At 58.6% G+C, this 17,503-nt stretch overlaps 2 protein-coding genes across 6 annotated transcripts in view; one reads left to right on the forward strand and one right to left on the reverse strand.

Annotated features, from left to right (window-relative positions):
* The window catches only part of ADORA1 (adenosine A1 receptor), a 35,830-nt gene extending 25,486 nt beyond the window's left edge, over positions 1-10,344 (forward strand). For 2 of the 3 annotated variants that reach the window (XM_026480614.4, XM_026480613.4), the window contains exon 3: positions 5,688-10,344. In XM_026480614.4, coding sequence (XP_026336399.1) covers positions 5,688-6,327 — 640 coding nt within the window. In that variant the 3' untranslated portion in view covers positions 6,328-10,344. Of the gene's footprint in view, positions 1-5,483 lie in introns of all 3 variants that reach the window. The other variant, XM_057315249.1, reaches the window with a different exon arrangement.
* On the reverse strand, positions 7,997-16,375 carry MYBPH (myosin binding protein H). 3 transcript variants are annotated; one of them, XM_026480615.4, is made up of 11 exons: positions 16,065-16,375; positions 15,824-15,958; positions 14,906-15,073; positions 12,396-12,484; positions 11,837-12,032; positions 11,517-11,656; positions 10,804-10,963; positions 9,388-9,524; positions 9,060-9,252; positions 8,691-8,738; positions 7,997-8,278 (listed from the first exon to the last, which is right to left on the reverse strand). In XM_026480615.4, exons 1-10 carry the CDS (start codon positions 16,291-16,293, stop codon positions 8,722-8,724), a joined length of 1,464 nt encoding a protein of 487 aa, XP_026336400.2. In that variant the 5' UTR covers positions 16,294-16,375; the 3' UTR covers positions 7,997-8,278; positions 8,691-8,721. The 3 variants fall into 3 exon arrangements, 2 of the variants coding, with proteins under 2 accessions (XP_026336400.2, XP_048081218.1); XR_008960424.1 differs by having other exon boundaries at positions 8,691-9,252; XM_048225261.2 differs by having other exon boundaries at positions 7,997-9,252.
* Positions 16,376-17,503: the final 1,128 nt, after the last annotated feature.

Consider the following 17,503-nt stretch of genomic DNA (forward strand, 5'->3'; position numbering starts at 1 on the left):
TTCTAGGTCCTGGGGATACAGTGGTGAGCCTGCAAAAAAAGGCCCTGCCCTAAATGGACCTCATATTCTGCTGGGGAGAAGCAGATGCTAAATGCATACATATATATGGAGAGGGAATGAGAGAGACAGGAAGTGATCAGTGTTATCAAGAAAATTCAACACGGCAACAAGTACGGAGTGGTGGGGGCTGTTTTTGCAGGCTGCTCACGGAAGTTTCTCTGAGGAGGTGACATCTGAGGTGGGATCTGAATGAGGGGAACTGAGCAGGAAGTGGGTGGACACAGACAAGGGTCCAGCAGTGTGGTGTGGATCTCACGGGCAAGGGGGGTGGGGCTCAGATGAAGGGGAGGGGCCCCTTGAGGAGACAGGGGTCCGGGAGACTCAGGAAACGGAGTGTCTCTCTGCTCAGTGGCCGGGATCAAAACCTGAGCCCGTCTTGATTCTGTCGGCCGGACACCCAGACTCGGCAGCAGATCCTGTTGGATCCGTTCCCAAGGGTGCCTCAAAGCCGCCCCCCGCCCCAGCTGCTGCGCCCACTAGAGCGCACCCCGTCCTGTCTTGCCTGGATGGCTCCAATGGCTTCGCTGTGGTTGTCTTGCTCTCCCTGCTCCAGCACCTTCTCTACAGGGCGCTCTGGGTTAGCTTTTAAAGACAGAAATTAGAAGATACTACTTGTCGGGGCGCCTGGGTGGCACAGCGGTTGAGCGCCTGCCTTCGGCTCAGGGCGTGATCCCCGCGTTCTGGGATCGAGCCCCACATCAGGCTCCTCCGCTGTGAGCCTGCTTCTTCCTCTCCCACTCCCCCTGCTTGTGTTCCCTCTCTCGCTGGCTGTCTCTATCTCTGTCGAATAAATAAATAAAATCTTTAAAAAAAAAAAAAAAAAGAAGAAGATACTACTTGTCTGCTTGCAGTAGCTTCCTTGCCCTTAGAATGTCCCCGAGAACCTTCACTGTGGCCCTCCCAGCCCTAGATGGCTGTTCCTGACCACAGCTGGCACTGACCCACCCTACCCTTGCCCTTAGCGGCCTCACTAGCTGCTCTCTGTTCCCTGACCCCCAGCCCCAGGGCCTCCACCAGCTGTATCTTCCGCGCGGAATGTTCTGCCTCCCCTCTACCCCCCATCTCTGCCTGGGTGGCTCTTGGTGATCGTTCAGCGATCAGCTCAGCATATGCTCCCCAGAGAGGCCCCTCTGTCCCCCAGCTACTCACTCTCTCGGGGTGTCCTATTGATTCCACTCTCTGAAACGATCCGTTTATTTGTGCATACATCTATTTCCTGCTCCCCTGCCTCTAGAAAGTTACTTTATGACAGCCTGTTCTTGTCAATATTTCTGAACCCTACCTTTACCACTTGGTGCCTGGCACCTAAATGTGTTCAGTGGATGATGAACCCAAGGGAGGTGCCTTGTTTGTTTCGTCGCCCCAACACGCACCCCTTAATAGCCAGGCAGCTCGTCAACGGACAGTCTGGGGTCTATGAGGAGGTCAGACCTGGAGGGAGGAGGGAGGCTCCCAGGCAGGTCTAATGGCATCTTCAGAGCTGCTCAATCCAGGGAGCTGGCCTCGAGCAGGCAAGGCTCGCCATGGCTCCCTAGCACTCTGAGGTCCCACCCTCCAAACCCCCTTCGCCCCAGCCCACAGGAGTGCCAGAGCTGGGTCCAGCCGGGCTTTATTTTAGCAATTTTGTCTCTACGTCTTCCTGGCTAAGGGACCTTGGGCAGGTCTCATAATCTGAGTCTCAGTTACGGTAATTAGAAAATGAAAATAATAATCATAGTAATACCTAACTGATGGAGCTATCTTTAGTCAATGTCGGGCCCGCGGAAAGTGTCAATAAATGTTAGCTCTTATTAGCATGTTGTTGTCATTACTACTGATCAGTTAGCTGTTATTTTTATTTTTGTTTAAAGATTTACTTATTTGAGAGAGAGAGAGCATGCCCATGAGTGGGGGGAGGGGCAGAGGCAGAGGGAGAGAGAGAATCTCAAGCAGACTCCCTGCTGAGTGTGGAGCTGACCCGGGCCTTGATCTCACGACTCTGAGATCACGACCTGAGCCGAAATGAAGAGTCGGACTCTCAACCAACTGAGCCACCCAGGCGTCCCAGTTAGCTGTTATTTTTCAATGCCACCGCCCCCCCCCCCGCCACCCCTTAGCCTTCAGAACCTCTGTCTTCTGTGTGGTAGCCCGGCCAGAGAGCAGGAATGTGGCAAAGTTGTCCTCTGCTCTGCCCTGTTGGGTGTGGAATCGTAGCCCCGCCCCCACGTCCGCCTCTGAACCCCACTTACTCCGCAGCATGTGTGATAGGAGACACTTCCCCACTCGGCCGGGCCCGCTCCCTCCCATTGGTCCAGGTACACAGTCTGCGTGTTATCAACATGGTCAGGAAGGTGCTGGCTGATAAACGAACTCATACTCTGGAGTTAGTACTGTCTTGGCTTTTGAAAATGACACACAGAGGGGCCAACTCTTAACCCAAAGGAACGTCTCACCCATGGTGGGATTGTAAGCCCTGTAAGGGAGGTACTGGAGGTGATGGGGCTGGTTCTGTAAGGAGCTGCCTGCCCTGCTTGCCTGTGGACAAGGCCCCACGGGTGTTTCAGTGTCTCCATTCTGTTCCTCCCCCTCCTGTGTCTTTTGGAGACTGCGCGCTCCTGAGGACAGCCATCTCTCTGGCTAGTTCCCAACACAGCCCCGGGAGTGGGGAGGCCTCGGTCCCCAACTCAGGAGGGATAGCCCAAGCACTGGCGACGCGTTCAACATGCCCTACCCCATGTGCACCCTAGGATTTGCAGCCTCTGCTTCTCTTTCCCACGTGTGGGGAGAGGTGAGTTTCACCCTGGCCCTGGGACACAGCCCTTCCTGTGGGAGCCTGCCCCACCTCAGCTAAGGTCCTGGGTCCAGCCCTTTCCCACCATGGAAAAAATAGCAAGAAAAACAGATGAGAACTGATACCCTAAGCTGCAGGTCTGCTGGGACCTGGCCCTGGAGGAGCCCCAGGAAAGCTTTAACCCTGGGGCTCCAGGCCATCAGGAAGGGCGAGAGGAGGAGGGGAGTGGGTGCCTCCCTAGTGCGAAGCTGCCTCCTTTCTCTCTTGCACCTGAGTCACTGCTGGGACCCATGGGACCCACCTCTTCTCGGTGGGTCATCATTGCTCAGATGTGAATCCTGGGCAGCCTCCCCCGACCCCCAGTCCTCCGGCTGGACAGCAGCACGAGGTCACCTTGTCCACCCCCCCATCTCTGGGCATACCCTCTTTGAACAGGGTCTATATGTTCCCATTTTAAAAGCTCTTAGGAAAGGGGCATTTGCAATCTGCCAATCATCCTGTATCTAAGTGGCCCGCAGTGAGCCTGATGCCCGGGAGGAGTGCTGGTCTTGGAGTCAGGAGTCCTGGGTGGGCTATTGGCCATTTCTGGGCCTGGGGTTCCTAATCTGTGAAATGGTAATCCTGTTATGTGCTGCGTCACAGGGTGATTACGGGGATGACCTGAGACACGACTGTAAAGGGCTTTGTAAACAATAAACGTGATATAAATCATACGTGCGAAGGGCCGGATGGGGGGGCGGGGCAGGTGCCTGGCCTCCATCCTTCCTTCTGCAGCTGCAACCCGATTAGGTCCTGTTGAGGCTCACCCTGGAAACCTGCCCCCCCCAACCTCATGACAGCGCGGCAGCGTCCCTCAGCCTTCTCTCTCGGCAGAAGGATCTCCGCTCCTTTGGTCTTGCCCCCTTGATTCACCTAGAGCTTCTTTCACCATAGGATGTGTGGAGAGCACTTTGAGACCGTCACCAACAAGCCCTGAGCCGGATGTTTGCAGAGCTCTTAGGCCGTGTTGGCTGAGCTTCTAGAGATCCTGGAGGTTTTCCGAGCATGAGTGTTACTAGGGGCTTGGAGGGTAGGAGCGAGAGCACAGGAGTGTTGGTGGTGTATTTACAGACTATGGCACTCACGGTGTCTCATCGGGTCCTCTGAAGCGGGGTACGCTGTCTCAGTTTACCGAGGAAGAGTCGATCTAGTAGGTTGCTGATTGACTGCCAGTGTGTGCACCTGGCTGGCCACCCTGCTGGGGGTCCGAGAGGCGGGAATGGGCTTCAGTTACAAGATAGCGAGGACTATGTGTGAGAAAACTTAAGGAGGCACAAGTGAACTGTGTGCTTTCAAGGCGCCTTCGTGCTTTGGGGACACAAGGACCCTATGATCACAGAGTAGGGTCGGGGGCAGCACACTGAGGTGCCGGAGTCATCTAGGTTCCTCCTTTCCCCCATTGGAACGGTGAGAAGATTGGAAAAGAGGTTCCATGATCCCTTCTAGTGCTTGCTTCCTCCATGGGGTGGGAGGATCCGGTTCCTCCCACCCCCCCCAAGTCATTCCCCTTCCTGTCCTTGTAAAGCCTTCCCGGAGCAGTGGGCTTTGGTGCGTGGACAGGTGTCCAGGGCAAGAGGGGCCATAAGTATCGTCACTGTGAAGAAAGCCATTGATCCCATAGCGCAGAAGAAACCAGAGGCGGAGGGAGGCCTCTGCCTTCACCCCCATGGGTTTCGGTAGCTGCTTACAGGCTCGGGGTGGGGGGCACTCCATCCATCTCAGAAGCTGCACTGGAAAATAACAACTGGGCAGCGTCCCGCGCAGAGCTAGCTCCTCGGCACAGAGCCGGGCGGGCCCCAGCCCCTGGCACTCGCTCCAGGGCGGCGTGTGGGCAGAGGGCGTGCTGGCCGCTGGCTGCACTGGTTTAAAGGGAAGTGAGGCGCTCCCAGGACATTGTGTTGTCTGCCTCTTCACCCAAAATGTGAGCTGCTGAGAGGCCAGGGTCCTTTCTTATTCAAGGCACAGAGAGCAATGCCTGGCGCAGAAAGCACCCACGTTGGGCGCTTCGCCGAGCAGACGCAGCCGTGCACACATGTACGCAAGTGCCTCGCTTGGGGCAAAGCTCTGTCAACACTGGTCATCTTTCCCAAGAATCATTCCCCCACTAGCTTGGGGATGCGGAGCTGGTGCTTGAGCACAAGCCCTCGGGAGATACGCACTGCGTGGCGATTGGAAGGGGGAAGGGGAGGTCAGCTTGGAAGGGGAGATGGGGGCACTGGTAGGGGGTACGGGGCAGAACCCGAAGGAGGGAGGTGTGCAAGGCGTTTTTGGACAGTTGTGTCAGCCGGCCTAAGGGGAAGTGTGGTTCACTGATGATCGGGCTGGTTTTGGGTCAGTGTCACACAGGAAAGTGCTGTCACCTTCCATGCGGCCCTGGGCAGATCACGTGATTGCTTCGAACCTCAGTTTCCTCCCTGTCAAGGCTTTCCTACCTTACAAGGACCGCCACGCAGTGACCAATGACGCGGTGACCGATGGCGATGTGCTGGGCGGGCACATGTGATGGAGTTTTACTTTGGTGATTGTATTAAAACTCCTCTGGGAGGTCTTCTGTTATTTTCTGTTACGGTGTTTATCTTGATTTTTCATTCGTCATGATTTTTACGTTAACCAGGGTTCCCACCCTCTGCAGACGAGATGAGCCCGTGCGTTGCAAGCTCTGGCCCAAATCTTCGACCCTGAAGACTCGGACCTCTAGCCAGAGACCCGCACCTCCCCACTCGCGGGGCCCTGGTGGGGAGAGGGGGCCTCCTCTTAGAAACCCCTGGGGGCGGGTGGAGCCTGGGGGGCGCTCACACTCTGCCCTCCCCTCCCCCAGGTACAAGACGGTGGTGACTCCGCGGAGGGCGGCGGTGGCCATCGCTGGCTGCTGGATTCTCTCCTTCGTGGTGGGCCTGACGCCCCTGTTTGGCTGGAACAGGCTGGGGGAGGTGGAGCGGGCCTGGGCGGCCAACGGCAGCGAGGGCGCACCCGTGATCGAGTGCGAGTTTGAGAAGGTCATCAGCATGGAGTACATGGTCTACTTCAACTTCTTCGTCTGGGTGCTGCCCCCCCTGCTGCTCATGGTCCTCATCTACCTGGAGGTCTTCTACCTGATCCGCAAGCAGCTCAGCAAGAAGGTGTCGGCCTCGTCCGGAGACCCGCAGAAGTACTACGGCAAGGAGCTGAAGATCGCCAAGTCGCTGGCCCTCATCCTCTTCCTCTTCGCCCTCAGCTGGCTGCCCCTGCACGTCCTGAACTGCGTCACGCTCTTCTGCCCTTCCTGCCAGAAGCCCAGCATCCTCATGTACATCGCCATCTTCCTCACACATGGCAACTCGGCCATGAACCCCATCGTCTATGCTTTCCGCATCCAGAAGTTCCGAGTCACCTTCCTGAAGATTTGGAACGACCATTTCCGCTGCCAGTCCGCACCCCCCGTGGACGAGGATCCCCCGGAAGAAGGGCCCCACGACTAGACTCCGCCTTCCGCTCCTGCCTGCCCACATTGGGGGCGTCTCAGCCCAGTCCCACCTCCCCGCTGGTCCCACTCCTGAGCCTTCCTGGCTGGGCTGTGGGGTGTGGGTGCCCTGCACCTTGGGCCCTGGAGGAGGTTTGGGAGGGCGGTCCATGGGGGAGGAACCCGGTAACCTGAGGAGAGGAGGAAAGCGGCTTGAGCCCCCCCAGCTGTGTGACCATCCTACGGGCAGCCCAGTGCTTCAAGCTGGACAGACTGGGGAGACTGAGGCTGCCAAGGGGCCATGTGGGCAAGCTTGGGCTTCCATGGTAGTCAGGGGAGCCTGCTTGTCTCTGGTGGTAGTGGTACAACCCTGGGACCAAGTCTAAAGAGAGGAGAGGATCCCCTCCAAGATGGAGGGAGGGAGAGAAACGACCTCATGGTCTTGCCTTCTCTCCTTGCTGTAGGAGAAGGTGGCGGAGCCACTGAGGGGCAGGAATCAAGGAGCCTCAGTCTCTGCCTCCCAGGACCCTGAGCTCCAGGCCATGCTGGGTGCCAGGGTGCCTGCTCTCCCTGCCCTGGGGAGCCTAGGTTTAGACTTGGGAGAGGCAGAAAGAGCGGGTCCAGAAATCATTCCCAACCTGCTTTATTCTCAATACCAGCCCTCGGACCCTGAATGGGGGCTCCAAGCCCTGTGGAGCTTATGTGGGAGTGGAAGTGCAGGCCTCACACAGCCACCAGGTGGCAGCACTGAGCCCTTGCTCTGGCCCAGAGCGTCCGGAGGAGGAGCCGGGGCTGTAACTACCTGTCATCTGGGCTACCAGCTCCACTGGCCCCTGATGATGGCCTGGACTCTCTGGAGTGACACCCATCTCTGCTGTTTCTGGGCCAGATGGAGAGGAGAGCCCCAGACATGCCAACACGAGGGAGCATTCTGATTGCCTGGGGAGGGGGTGTGGACAACGGAAAGTGCCAACCGTCAGTACTCCCGGGATGACTTGTGACCGGGCTGGAACAGGCCAGGGGGGACCACACTCCTGAGAGCGAGGCAGGAAGGTCTGGCTGGCATTTCAATGCCCCCAGTAGCCCTGGCACTTAGCACGGGTTTCAAGGGCTTTGGGGCTCTGAGGCACAGTGTAGGCTTTAGAACACCCAGGGAAGGGTCCACCCTCTGCCAAGCTCCGGAGACCCTTGTACAGAGGGGTGGGGGCGGGGTTCCGCATGTGATTCCAGGCTCTTCCCTTTCTCGGAGGTAGGATGTTCCCTAGCTCCCCAGAAGGACCACCTGACCAATAAAGACTGTGAACCTTAATGGAGAGCCTGCCCCTGGCTGCCCACCCCCACGGGCATCTGAGGGAGCAGACAACCTCAGCAGAGGAGAGCAGGGGCGGGATGGGGGGGCAGCAGGGAGGGTGGGTATGGAGGCGTTCAGAGCAAGGAGGGTTCCAGAGAAGAATGTCTGTTCTGATAGTTGTGTTCTCGGCATAGCAAACCCTGAACAGAAGGCAAGATCTTAAAAAAATCTCATGTCTGGAAACCCACCGTGACATGCTGAGGCCCCTCCCACTGCCACCTTCCTCCTGATGTCTTATGTGGAGACCCCCTCGTGGTGACGCATTCCACCCCCCTCACTGTGACACAGCGCCTCCCCCATCACAACGACGCTCACCGTCACAGAGGCCCCCGCACTGTTACACACCACACACCTTTATTTGAGTGGTTCTCACCCAGAGTGCAACTCTCTTTAGGGGCGCTCCAATCTTTGCCCCTTCCAGGCCCCCTCGTGCCCAGGAAGCCTGGCCTGGGGCCTGCCAGGCCTACTCCTGGCTCCTGGGCTCCAGCCTCTGGGGGAGGGAGGCGAGGCAGGTACCAGAGAGCAAAGCCTTCAGCTGTCACGGTGGAAACGGGGCTCTGGGGCATCTGTGGAGCTGGATTCTGAGTCTGGTGGCCCCGACCCCCCAGGTCTGCAGCACCTGGCAGAGAACACTCTTCATGAGCCCTGGGGTTAGGCAGAGCTGGGCTCTACCTGCCCTGCTGAAGAAGCGAGATGGGGCAGAGGGACACAGCGCCCCTCTTTCCTTCCCAGGCCTCCCCCAAGGGCCCAATGCCCAGCCACTGCAGCTCTGGGACCCTTCCCTACTTGTCCAGAGCCTCAGAACCACCTGGGAGGGAAAGTGGGACCTAGGTTGTTGTCCCCTCTTTGCTGACCAGGAAACAGGCCCAAGGGAATGCCCTGGCCTGAGGGCACTCAGAGCCAGGACTTGACCCCTCTCCTATGCGCTCATTGCCTGGGACTGCAGGTTTGTCCTCAGAGCTGACTGCCACCCTCCCCTGTCCCCCTCACCCCCTGCTCTGGCCTCTGCCCCCAGAGGTCCAGCCATTTACCGTCCTCCTCATCACGGCCTCCTGTCGTTCTTCAGTGTGTGGCTGACGCTGGAAGAGATGTCACAGTCAGAGTGGGGGAGGGGAGCCTCTGCAGGGGACCCAAGTTGGGGGTAGTGGGACGAGAGCGGCGCAAGGCTACATACCCTCCCCCCAGGCAATCCATCAGTCCAGGTGGCAGACTCTCTGCTACCTCTGTTCCCTACGCTGGGCTGTCCTCCCACTCGGAAAATCTTTCCACTAACTGGACCTCTCCATCTTTACTACCCCGCTGTCTTGCCTTGAGTTCCAGCACCCAGCCTCATCTAGCCCAGCAGGAGAAGAGGTGGCCTCTATTAAGGGACGGTCCTTAGGGAAGGACGTTCCTCATACCTTTCCCTTTGACCTCCAGCCGGCAGTCCACAGATGCCTCCCCTAGCACATTGACAGCCTTGCAGGTGTAGACCCCGGAATCAAAGGGGCTGGGCTTCCGGATCTCCAGGGTGCAGATGCCTTGCTCAGAGAGGGCACGGTATTTGGGGTCACCCTGGATATTCATCTTGTTTTTCATCCAGATGATCTTGGGCTAGGGGAGCACGGTCAGAGGAGAGTTGAGGCTGTGGGCTGGGCTGGGCTTTGAAGGGGCTGCCTGGGAAGATTCCTCAAGCCCACTGCCCCCACCCACCCAGGGCACGGGGCGGGGGGGGGGTTCACCCCTTACCTTGGGCGATGCTCGGACACTGCAGAAGAGCTGAGTGCTGTAGCCGGGAGTGGAGGTGTGGTCAGCCAGGGGCTGAGTAAACGAGGGGGCTTCTGAGAAGTCTCGCTCCACAAACCCTTTAGTTTTGGCAGCAATATCTGGGTTCAGGAGAGAAAGGGGGCAAATTTGAGGTTACAGGAGTGGACCTCTTAGAACTGACTTCATCCATTTTCCTAAAATAATCACTAGAGCTTACACTTAGGTGTCTTATTTAATCTACATAGTATCCCTCTGCAAGAGCGGGTTTGTTATTACTATTTGACAGATGGGAAACGAAGGCCCTTTGTGAAAGAGTGACTTGCCCAATATCACTTAGTGAGTTTGGGGCTTTAAGGGTAGACAATCGCGCGAGGATCACGGCTCTCTGGGCAGAGGGCTGGTGGTCTGGAGGAGGGTCTTAGCATCAGTGAGGGTAGGAGACCAGCCATTTCGTTGCTGCTGTGGGATGAAGGAGTCTGTGGCAGGACCCCAGGCTCCTGGAATCTTCGGGAAGCCAGGCACGGCCAATGTGTGGGAACTTAGAGACAAAATGTCTCAAAGAGCCAGAAGAAAGCCGGGACCATGCCTGGGTGGGTCAGGGAGGGGACAGAGAGGGCAATGGGCAGGAAAACTGGATAGATGAGACGCTCTTGGCCGAGGCTGGGGACTTGCAACCCAGAGAGCCACATTTCATTTCTGTTTGTCTTTGGGAGACCTGACTGGTTTTCCTTTTTTAAACAAAAATGTCTTCCTAGTTCTGTGCAGCACAGGCTGGTGTTAAAAATTCGCGTGTGCCTTCCCGAGCCCACACAGACTCCGTGATGGTTGGGGGGGTGGGTGGAGATCGCAGGGTGACAGGGAGCAAGGGCTTGGCATTTCATATTTGACGCAAGCATGTCACGTGGCCGTGTGGAGACAGTAAATACCCATATCACTCTTGTTCATCTGTGTGGTTTTATATTAGGGTCAGGAGGCTTGTGTTTGAGCCAACTCACTGGACTCCAGCTACCCGTGCACCCTGCCCCGCAGAGTAGTTCCCTTGGGACACGGCGCATGAGCCCCAGTGACTGCTACGATGCCGGCAGCCACCAGCAACTTCAGAATACGCGCACGGCCTCCCAAGGGGCGCATCTCCTTTGCGTGGGTTTGCTCTGATGTGTTTGTTAAAATCAATCAACCACATCCATTTCTTTACAGTCCCTCGTGTGAATGCGAGAGCGCCTGCAGAGCTGCAGAGGGGGTGTGGAGAGGGCTGCGGACACTCTGGCGAGCAGCACTGACGAGGACCTCATAGGGAGGGGTGCTGACGCGCCAGGACAGGCCCAGCCCGGTGGGGGTGGGGTGGGGAGGGTGCAGCAGGCAGGCCTGGCTTGGTTCTGGTCCCCAGCCCAGACCCACCTGCTTTCTGGATGCGGGCTAGCTCCTTGGTGGTCGCGGCCGAGGTGCTGAGCCCACACTGGTTCTCCGAGAAGACCCGAAAGGAGTAGGCGTTTCCCACGATGAGGTCAGAGATGGTGCAGGTGGTTGGGTGGTAGCGCTCCAGCACCGTGAACCATTGCTGCGGGGACCCCGGTCCGGTCATCCTCTCCTCTGACCCCCACCCTTGCCCTCCTGGCTTGTCCTGTGGCCCCTTCCTCCGGGGGGCTCATTCCATGCCTTATCCCGAGGAAGCTGAACCATCCAGCTTTGGGAGAAGGGGTCCCTGGATCTCTCAGAGGACCTCACTGGGGTCCTCAGAGAAGTTGAGATTCCTACTGCTCAAAGTGTGGCCTGAGGACCTGCAAACTCAGAATCACCTGGGAACTTCTGGAAAGTGCAGGATCTCAGCCCCCGCCCCAGACCTAACGAGTGAAGATCAGCATGTTAGCAAGATTCCCGGGTGATTCATAGGCGCATTACATTTCCAGAAGCTCTGCTCTAGACCTGGCCCCCCTCGCAGTCTTCAGGAGGTACCTGAGGCCCAGAGAGGAAAAGGGTCGTGCTAAAAAGCCACATGAGCAGTTAGGTTAGTGGTAGTTAGACTAGAACTTGGTCCCTGGACTCTTGGAGGGCTGGGCTTCCCGGCCACCTTGGCTACTTCCCCCAGCCCCGCTCTGCTCCAGCGGCCTCACCCCCGTCTTTTTGTCTGCCTTCTGCACTGTGTAGCCCAGGAGCTCCGTGTTGCCCATGTCCTGGGGCGGCGTCCACTCAAGGGCAGCATTGCAGCCCCAGACGTCCAGGAGCCGGATGCTGCTGGGGGGTCCAGGTTTCTCTGCAGGACCAGAGTGCAAAGGGGGTGAGGGGGAAGGCTGGGCTTGCCGCAGAGCCCCCACACCCAAGATTTGGCTCCTGTCGCACTCCCTGGCCTGATCCCGTCAGCTGTCAGCTCTGGGGCAGGAGGTGGGGTCTCTGGGTCCCCAGCAGGGCAGCCCTGCCTCCCCCGGCCCCGTACCAATCACCAGGATGTCGATGGCTGCCTTGGCCTCCAAGCCCTCCAGACATACGGTGAGCTCATAGCATCCCGAGTCGGAGCGCTGGGCCGAGCGGATGAAGAGGATGGAGTCCTGGTCCCCGGTACGTACATTCACCCGCTGGCTGTCCAGGGCGTGGCCATTATGGGTCCAAGACGCCTGAGGCCTGGGACTCCCCTGGGAGGGGGGGGCTGTCAGGGTAGGTGCAGGAGGCGCCAGCACCCCCATACCCACTCCGTTCTGGGGATCTCTAGAGCTGTGCTCAGGGGAGCTGGCCCCGTCGGCCCTTCCCGGAGATGCAGGTGCTGCTCACCGCCTCCTTCCCCAGGTGTCCAGCCAGCCCTGGGGCCACCCATCCTGTCCACAGCCTGGAGAGTCACAACTGAGTCATGCGTACAACAGAGGGAGGGTGAAGCTATCTTGGTGGGTCTCATGAGGGTCTCGTGAGGCTCCTGACACTTCCGGAGTTCCTCCAACACACCTCAAGTAGGGGCCCTGAATTCCATTCAGGCTGTTATCCTGGGCAGGGGCCATACTTACCTGGAAGGGGATTTGCAGGTTGACTGGCTCTCCCACCTGGCGGATGTAGGTCTGACGAAGGTGGCGGGGGACTCGGATCTTGGGGGCCTCTGCATCAAAGGGAGAAGGGAGGGTTAGCACAGCGTGGGGTTGCTGGAGGCTACTGTGGGAGGCAGGCGTAGGAAACAAGCAGTGAGGGCTGCTGGCTGGGCAGGAGGGCTCCTAGGTGTGTTCTGGGGCTGCCTGCTTGTGGGAAAGGCAAAGCTCACTAGTGGAGATCCAGGGGCCCAAATTCCTGAAGGCCCTTGGGGAGTTGAGAGCTGGGAGGTTCCAGGAGGGCAGGCCCTCCACGGTGTGAACTGGTAAGCATCCTGGGCACTCCCTTGGCGCCCTGACCCTGCCAGGCTGGGATTTAGCCTGCAGCCCAGGCATTCCTGGGCCCCAGATGGGTCCTGGCAGGCTCCTTGGCTCCCCCTAGTGGCGAGCAGGTGCTGCACCTGCCGGCCTGCATTCCCAGGAAAGGTGGCCATGCCTTCTCCCTCCTAATTCAGCACCCTCTATTCCATAACAGCCCAGAACGTCCAGAGAAGCCCGTGTGAGATCCATTTGCCCATTTCTCTGTCGGAGGCCATATGGGAGGATTAGGATCTTTCCCTTCTTAAATGAGGCCAGAGCAGACATACCCCTTCTTTCTCTGCCACCCCTCCCACTACCTTTCAGTTGCACAGCTGGGAAGTCCTTCCTGAAATCTCACTTCAGTCCCATGCTACAGCAGGGAGCCACCTTCCTGACCATCACCTAATCAGGGGCAACCACCAAAGCCACTGGGCATTCCGAGGGAGCCTGCAGCAGCCCCTGCCATCGTCCCCCTGGGCGGGGGCAGGAGGGGTGGTGGCGGAGGCTCCTCGGCAGAAAACAGGTGGCCGCAGTTGGGCAGTGGCACACAGGCCGGAGGGGAGGAGACGTGAGAAGGAACACTGTGTCTCCGAGGATTAGCTGTGCAGGCACTTGGCTCTGGGAGCATAAGGAGTGGAATGCTCTAGGGGCAGCTGCAGGGGGCCAGGAATGCTTGGCAGCTCCAGGTGGCTAAGAAGGGACAGCTGAGAAGCCGAGGATTCTGGACAAGGTCTCCACCCTGCCCTGCCCATGAGGAGGGCTTGGCTGGTCCCTGCTCGTTCATGGCCTCCTCCCCCTCTTCTCTCCAGGAAATCCCCCTCTCTCCTGCCAGAGGAATTTTAATGGAGTCGTAGGTGCTGAGTCTGGCTGGCTCCTTCAGTGTTGGGCCTTGGAGTAGAGGGCCTTCGCCTCTGTACCCTCTCAGAGTCTGAGCTCCTGGGGCAGGTCCAGGACCCTCCCAACCAGGCAGGCTTCTTGGCACCTCCAGGCTCGAGTCGACATGTCTACACTGTGGCTGCCAGGTGGGGTCATGTCTCTCCCAGACTCAAAGATTAGGAGGGTTCCAGAGAAGACTCGCTGATGCTTGATGGCACAGGAATGGTCCCGTGTGGGAGGAAGGTTCTGGGATTGCTGCTAATAGGCTGAATGACCTCAAGGGAATCCCTGGGCCCCTTGAGACCTGCTTGGCTTGGATGGACCAGCTGTCACAGTCTGTGATTCTCAGCTCCCTAGCCCTGTGGTTCCCACATCTCTTGGGTCTGGAAGTTGAGAACTATTTCTTTGAATCCAAATTGACCCCTCCTGTGGCCCTGAAGCCCACTCTTTTTGAAGGCCTTGTCCAAAATTCTGGGGTCCTTATGTGGGTGTGGGGGAACAAGAAGGAAGGTAGAGAAAGCCTCAAGCCACCTGCTGGCCTGTGTCTCTCTTCACCCTAGGCCCTGGGCTGTCCCCAAAGACCTCAGATCAGACCAAATGACTCAGTGCCATTAACAGACTGAAACCTGATCGGCTCTGGGAAGGGAGCAAGGGCAGGCTTGAGGCTAATGCTCCCTGCAAATAGAACTCTTAGCAAAGGGACAGCAGCTGGCCTCCAGGGTCCCCAGCACACCGCTGCCCTCTGGGGATGGAGAAAACGTCGCAGGCCTGCAGGCTCTCGTCTTTCTCCCACTAGGGACGTGGTGGGATAAGAGGCAAGCAAAGACTTCTCTCTGTTCCAAAACCTTTGGGAGGATCTGGAACCCAGGCCCTATGACACGAGCAGAGAATGGGCAGAAAATGAGCTTCCCAGCTGCTGGAGGGATTCAGATTAGACAGGAGGAAGAACAGAATGGCTCTTAGCATTGGGACGCTGAGGCAGGTGACCTGGGGAGCTTGAGCTTTCATTTCTGGGGGTCAACGAGCCCCTCCCCCAATGCCACTCAGGGACAGGCTTCTTTGACCTCCAGAGGCTTACTTCTGAGGAACCTGGAACTTTCTTAAGGCAAGATGGTGATAGCATGTGGCTTGTGCGCGTGAGGGTGGGATGGGGGAAGATGACGGTCCTGCTGCCTCTGCCCATTAGCCTCAGGTTTCCCTACCCATCACAGCAGGTGCCTGGGAAGAGCTGGGGCAGGAAGAGAAAGGCTGGGCTTTACCGATGATCTTCTGGATGTGGACAGGCTGTTCTAACACAGCTGGTGGGCCAGCCCCCGCAGAGCTCACTGCAGCCACACGCAGGAAGAACTTGTCCCCCAGAGCCAGGTTCCGCACCGTCAGCTGGGTCACCATCAGGGGCCGGGCGTTCACGGGCACCCACTCCGAGGCTGGGGAAATGGACAGCATGCAAGGCCCCGGCTTCACGGCCATGGGCATCCTTCTCAATGGGGCTTTCCTCCTCCCTGGTGATCTGGGCAGTTGACCTCCCTCCCTGGGCCTTATTTTCCCCCTTGATCTCCTTCCCTGACTTCTTGTCAAATGGCATCAAAGACACCCGGAGCTCTGGAATGGTGGTCAGAGAAGGTGTCCCTAAAGCCCGGAGAGGGTTGGACACATTTGCCAAGTCATGCAGCAAGGTAAGGGCAAAGGCAGGGGCCAGCCTGAACTTGGCCACCATGGAGGTGAACAGGAGAGTGGCAACAGGAGTTGGGCCATTGCCCGGATCCCCTGTTTCTCCTCACTGTTTTCTACTCTTAAGGCTTCCCACCCCCAGCTTTTCCGTCCTCCCCTCCTGCTTGCTCTGCCCAAGCACGCTCCTCTGAGAGTCAACTTCTCCTTCCCTTATCCCAGCAGGATCCCCAGCGGCCCTGACCCTTCTCTCCCTGTTACTCACTCAGAGGATCCTTGGAGCTGGAGGCCGGGGGCGGGGTTGGGGGGGTCCCCTGAGGTCATTTGGACATCCCCCTGCCTCCGAGGTCCATCGGGGTGAGCAAGAAGTGGTAGGTGAGTGGGTTGAGGGGACCCCTTGGACTTTCTTCTTCTGTATCGCCCCCGGACTGGCCCAACTGCAGGCCCAGTTGCTACGACCCCCAAGCCTACCTCCCCTGGGAGTACGCAGGGCTTAGCCCAGAGCTCACCTCCCTCTCGACAGAGCTCCAGCACATAGCCCTGGAGCCCCAGCCTCCCTAGCTTCTCCGGTGGCTCCCAGCTCACGGTCACCGAGCTGTCGCTCACATCCTCCAAGGCCAGCAGTAGCGGGGCACTGGGCACATCTGAGGAAGAAGCAGGGCGAGATGAAGAGGTCGGTGGTGAACTGTCCCCCGCCCGCACTCCCTGCCACACCTGCTTCCCTCCTGCACCTGCCCCGCCTCTCGTCACCTTCACTTGGAGGGGCTGGGGGGGCTGCGACAGGGGCGGCGGGGGCTGCCGGGGCTGCGGGGGCAGGTTCCTGGGAGGCAGGCTCCTGTGGCGTGGGAGCCTGCTCTTCCCCAGTGGACTCCAACGCTGCCGCTTCCCCAGAGGGCTCTGTGGTGGGCGCCCCGGCTGACTCAGAGGCGGTCTCCAACGGACCACAGGCGGGGGCATCCGAGGCGGCTTCTTCTGCCATCGCCGGGCTGGCTGGAGGTGGTCAGGCTGGAGTGTGTAGGGGTTAGCACGGGAGGGTCTGGGCCTCCAGGGTGCCTGGGACACCTAGGTCCAGGCTTATATAGTCAGGGGCTGCCCCACCCCCCGCCAAATGATGATTCCCAGCTGTGGGGTCAGGTCAGGCAGGGGGACTGGGGGGCAGGGAGATGCCTTGGCCAAGAATAGCTCGGGGGAGGAACTGCAGGGTCCCTTGAGGAGCACACTACCTCGTCCATCACTCCGATTGGATCTCAGCAGCCAGGATGTTGGTGCCCTGAGGGGAGGAGGGCCCAGATGGGTGAGATGGGGCATTGCTGGGAGCTGGTGCCAGGGGTCAGGGCAATGGGAACAAGAGCTTCCATCTGGAGAAGGAACCCGGATCAGGCTTTACACGTGGCCTTGTGGAGCCCCTTGTACCCAGGGCTTCCTGGCCTGAGCACCCTTCCCTGGGGAGCACTCCAGCTTTGCTTCTGGGATCCCACACTCCCCTCGGCCTCACGTTCCCTGGGCCTTCTCATGTGTGCTGTGTGCTGTGTGGGGTTGAGGGCTCCAGAGGGGGAGGGGATTGGGGTGCCCCAGGTGGGGCTAGCTGGAGGAACGTCTTCCAGCAAGGGGACCCCAGGAAGGGGGCCTAAGGCCCCCGGTTACTGCTTTTGCTGGAGAGGCTGGAGAGGACCCAGTCTCCCCAATCCTGTGACAATCCCCTAGTCCTTGGCAGTGAGATAAAGTCATGAGGCAGAGCTGGAAGAGACCCCAGAGGAGGATGGCCCTCTGAAACTTCGAAACTCTCTGAAGCAGGAGTGCTAACGAGGCAGGTACAACCGAATGTCTAGACACGGATTCATTCACCCAATAAAATGTTCAGACTGGCAATCATTTAACAAGCCTGAAAATACCACGTGTCAGGGAGGAGGGGGGGCCACGGGCACGGTCATTGTGGGTGGAAGCGGCGGTCCTTTGGAAAAAGGGAGACAGCGTCTGGTAAAAACGGGGAAATGGACATACCTGTGACCCAGCAGTGACGGCCCTAGAAACCGTCACGCGTGCCCAAGACACAGGCACGCAAATGGGCACAGCAGTACTATTTGTAGTAGCCCAAACCTGGGGAAAGCAGCTGTCCCTCCACAGCTCCCTGAGGAGCACGTGTGCACCTGTGATCCAAAACATGGGATGGGACGAGCCAACGGCAGCTG

This window comes from Ursus arctos, unplaced genomic scaffold (genome assembly GCF_023065955.2).
Source record: "Ursus arctos isolate Adak ecotype North America unplaced genomic scaffold, UrsArc2.0 scaffold_2, whole genome shotgun sequence".
Classification (NCBI taxonomy): domain Eukaryota; kingdom Metazoa; phylum Chordata; class Mammalia; order Carnivora; family Ursidae; genus Ursus; species Ursus arctos.

Bases quoted from the DNA above. Each gene is read 5' to 3' on its own strand.
- MYBPH (XM_048225261.2), bottom strand. From the start codon at position 16,293: ATGGCAGAAGAAGCCGCCTCGGATGCCCCCGCCTGTGGTCCGTTGGAG. The intron at 9,525-10,803 runs GTGGGTCTGGGC...TCCTGAACCCAG, and splicing joins AGCCCGCATCCAGAAAGCAG to ATATTGCTGCCAAAACTAAA. The intron at 9,253-9,387 runs GTAAGGGGTGAA...GTGCTCCCCTAG, and splicing joins GTGTCCGAGCATCGCCCAAG to CCCAAGATCATCTGGATGAA.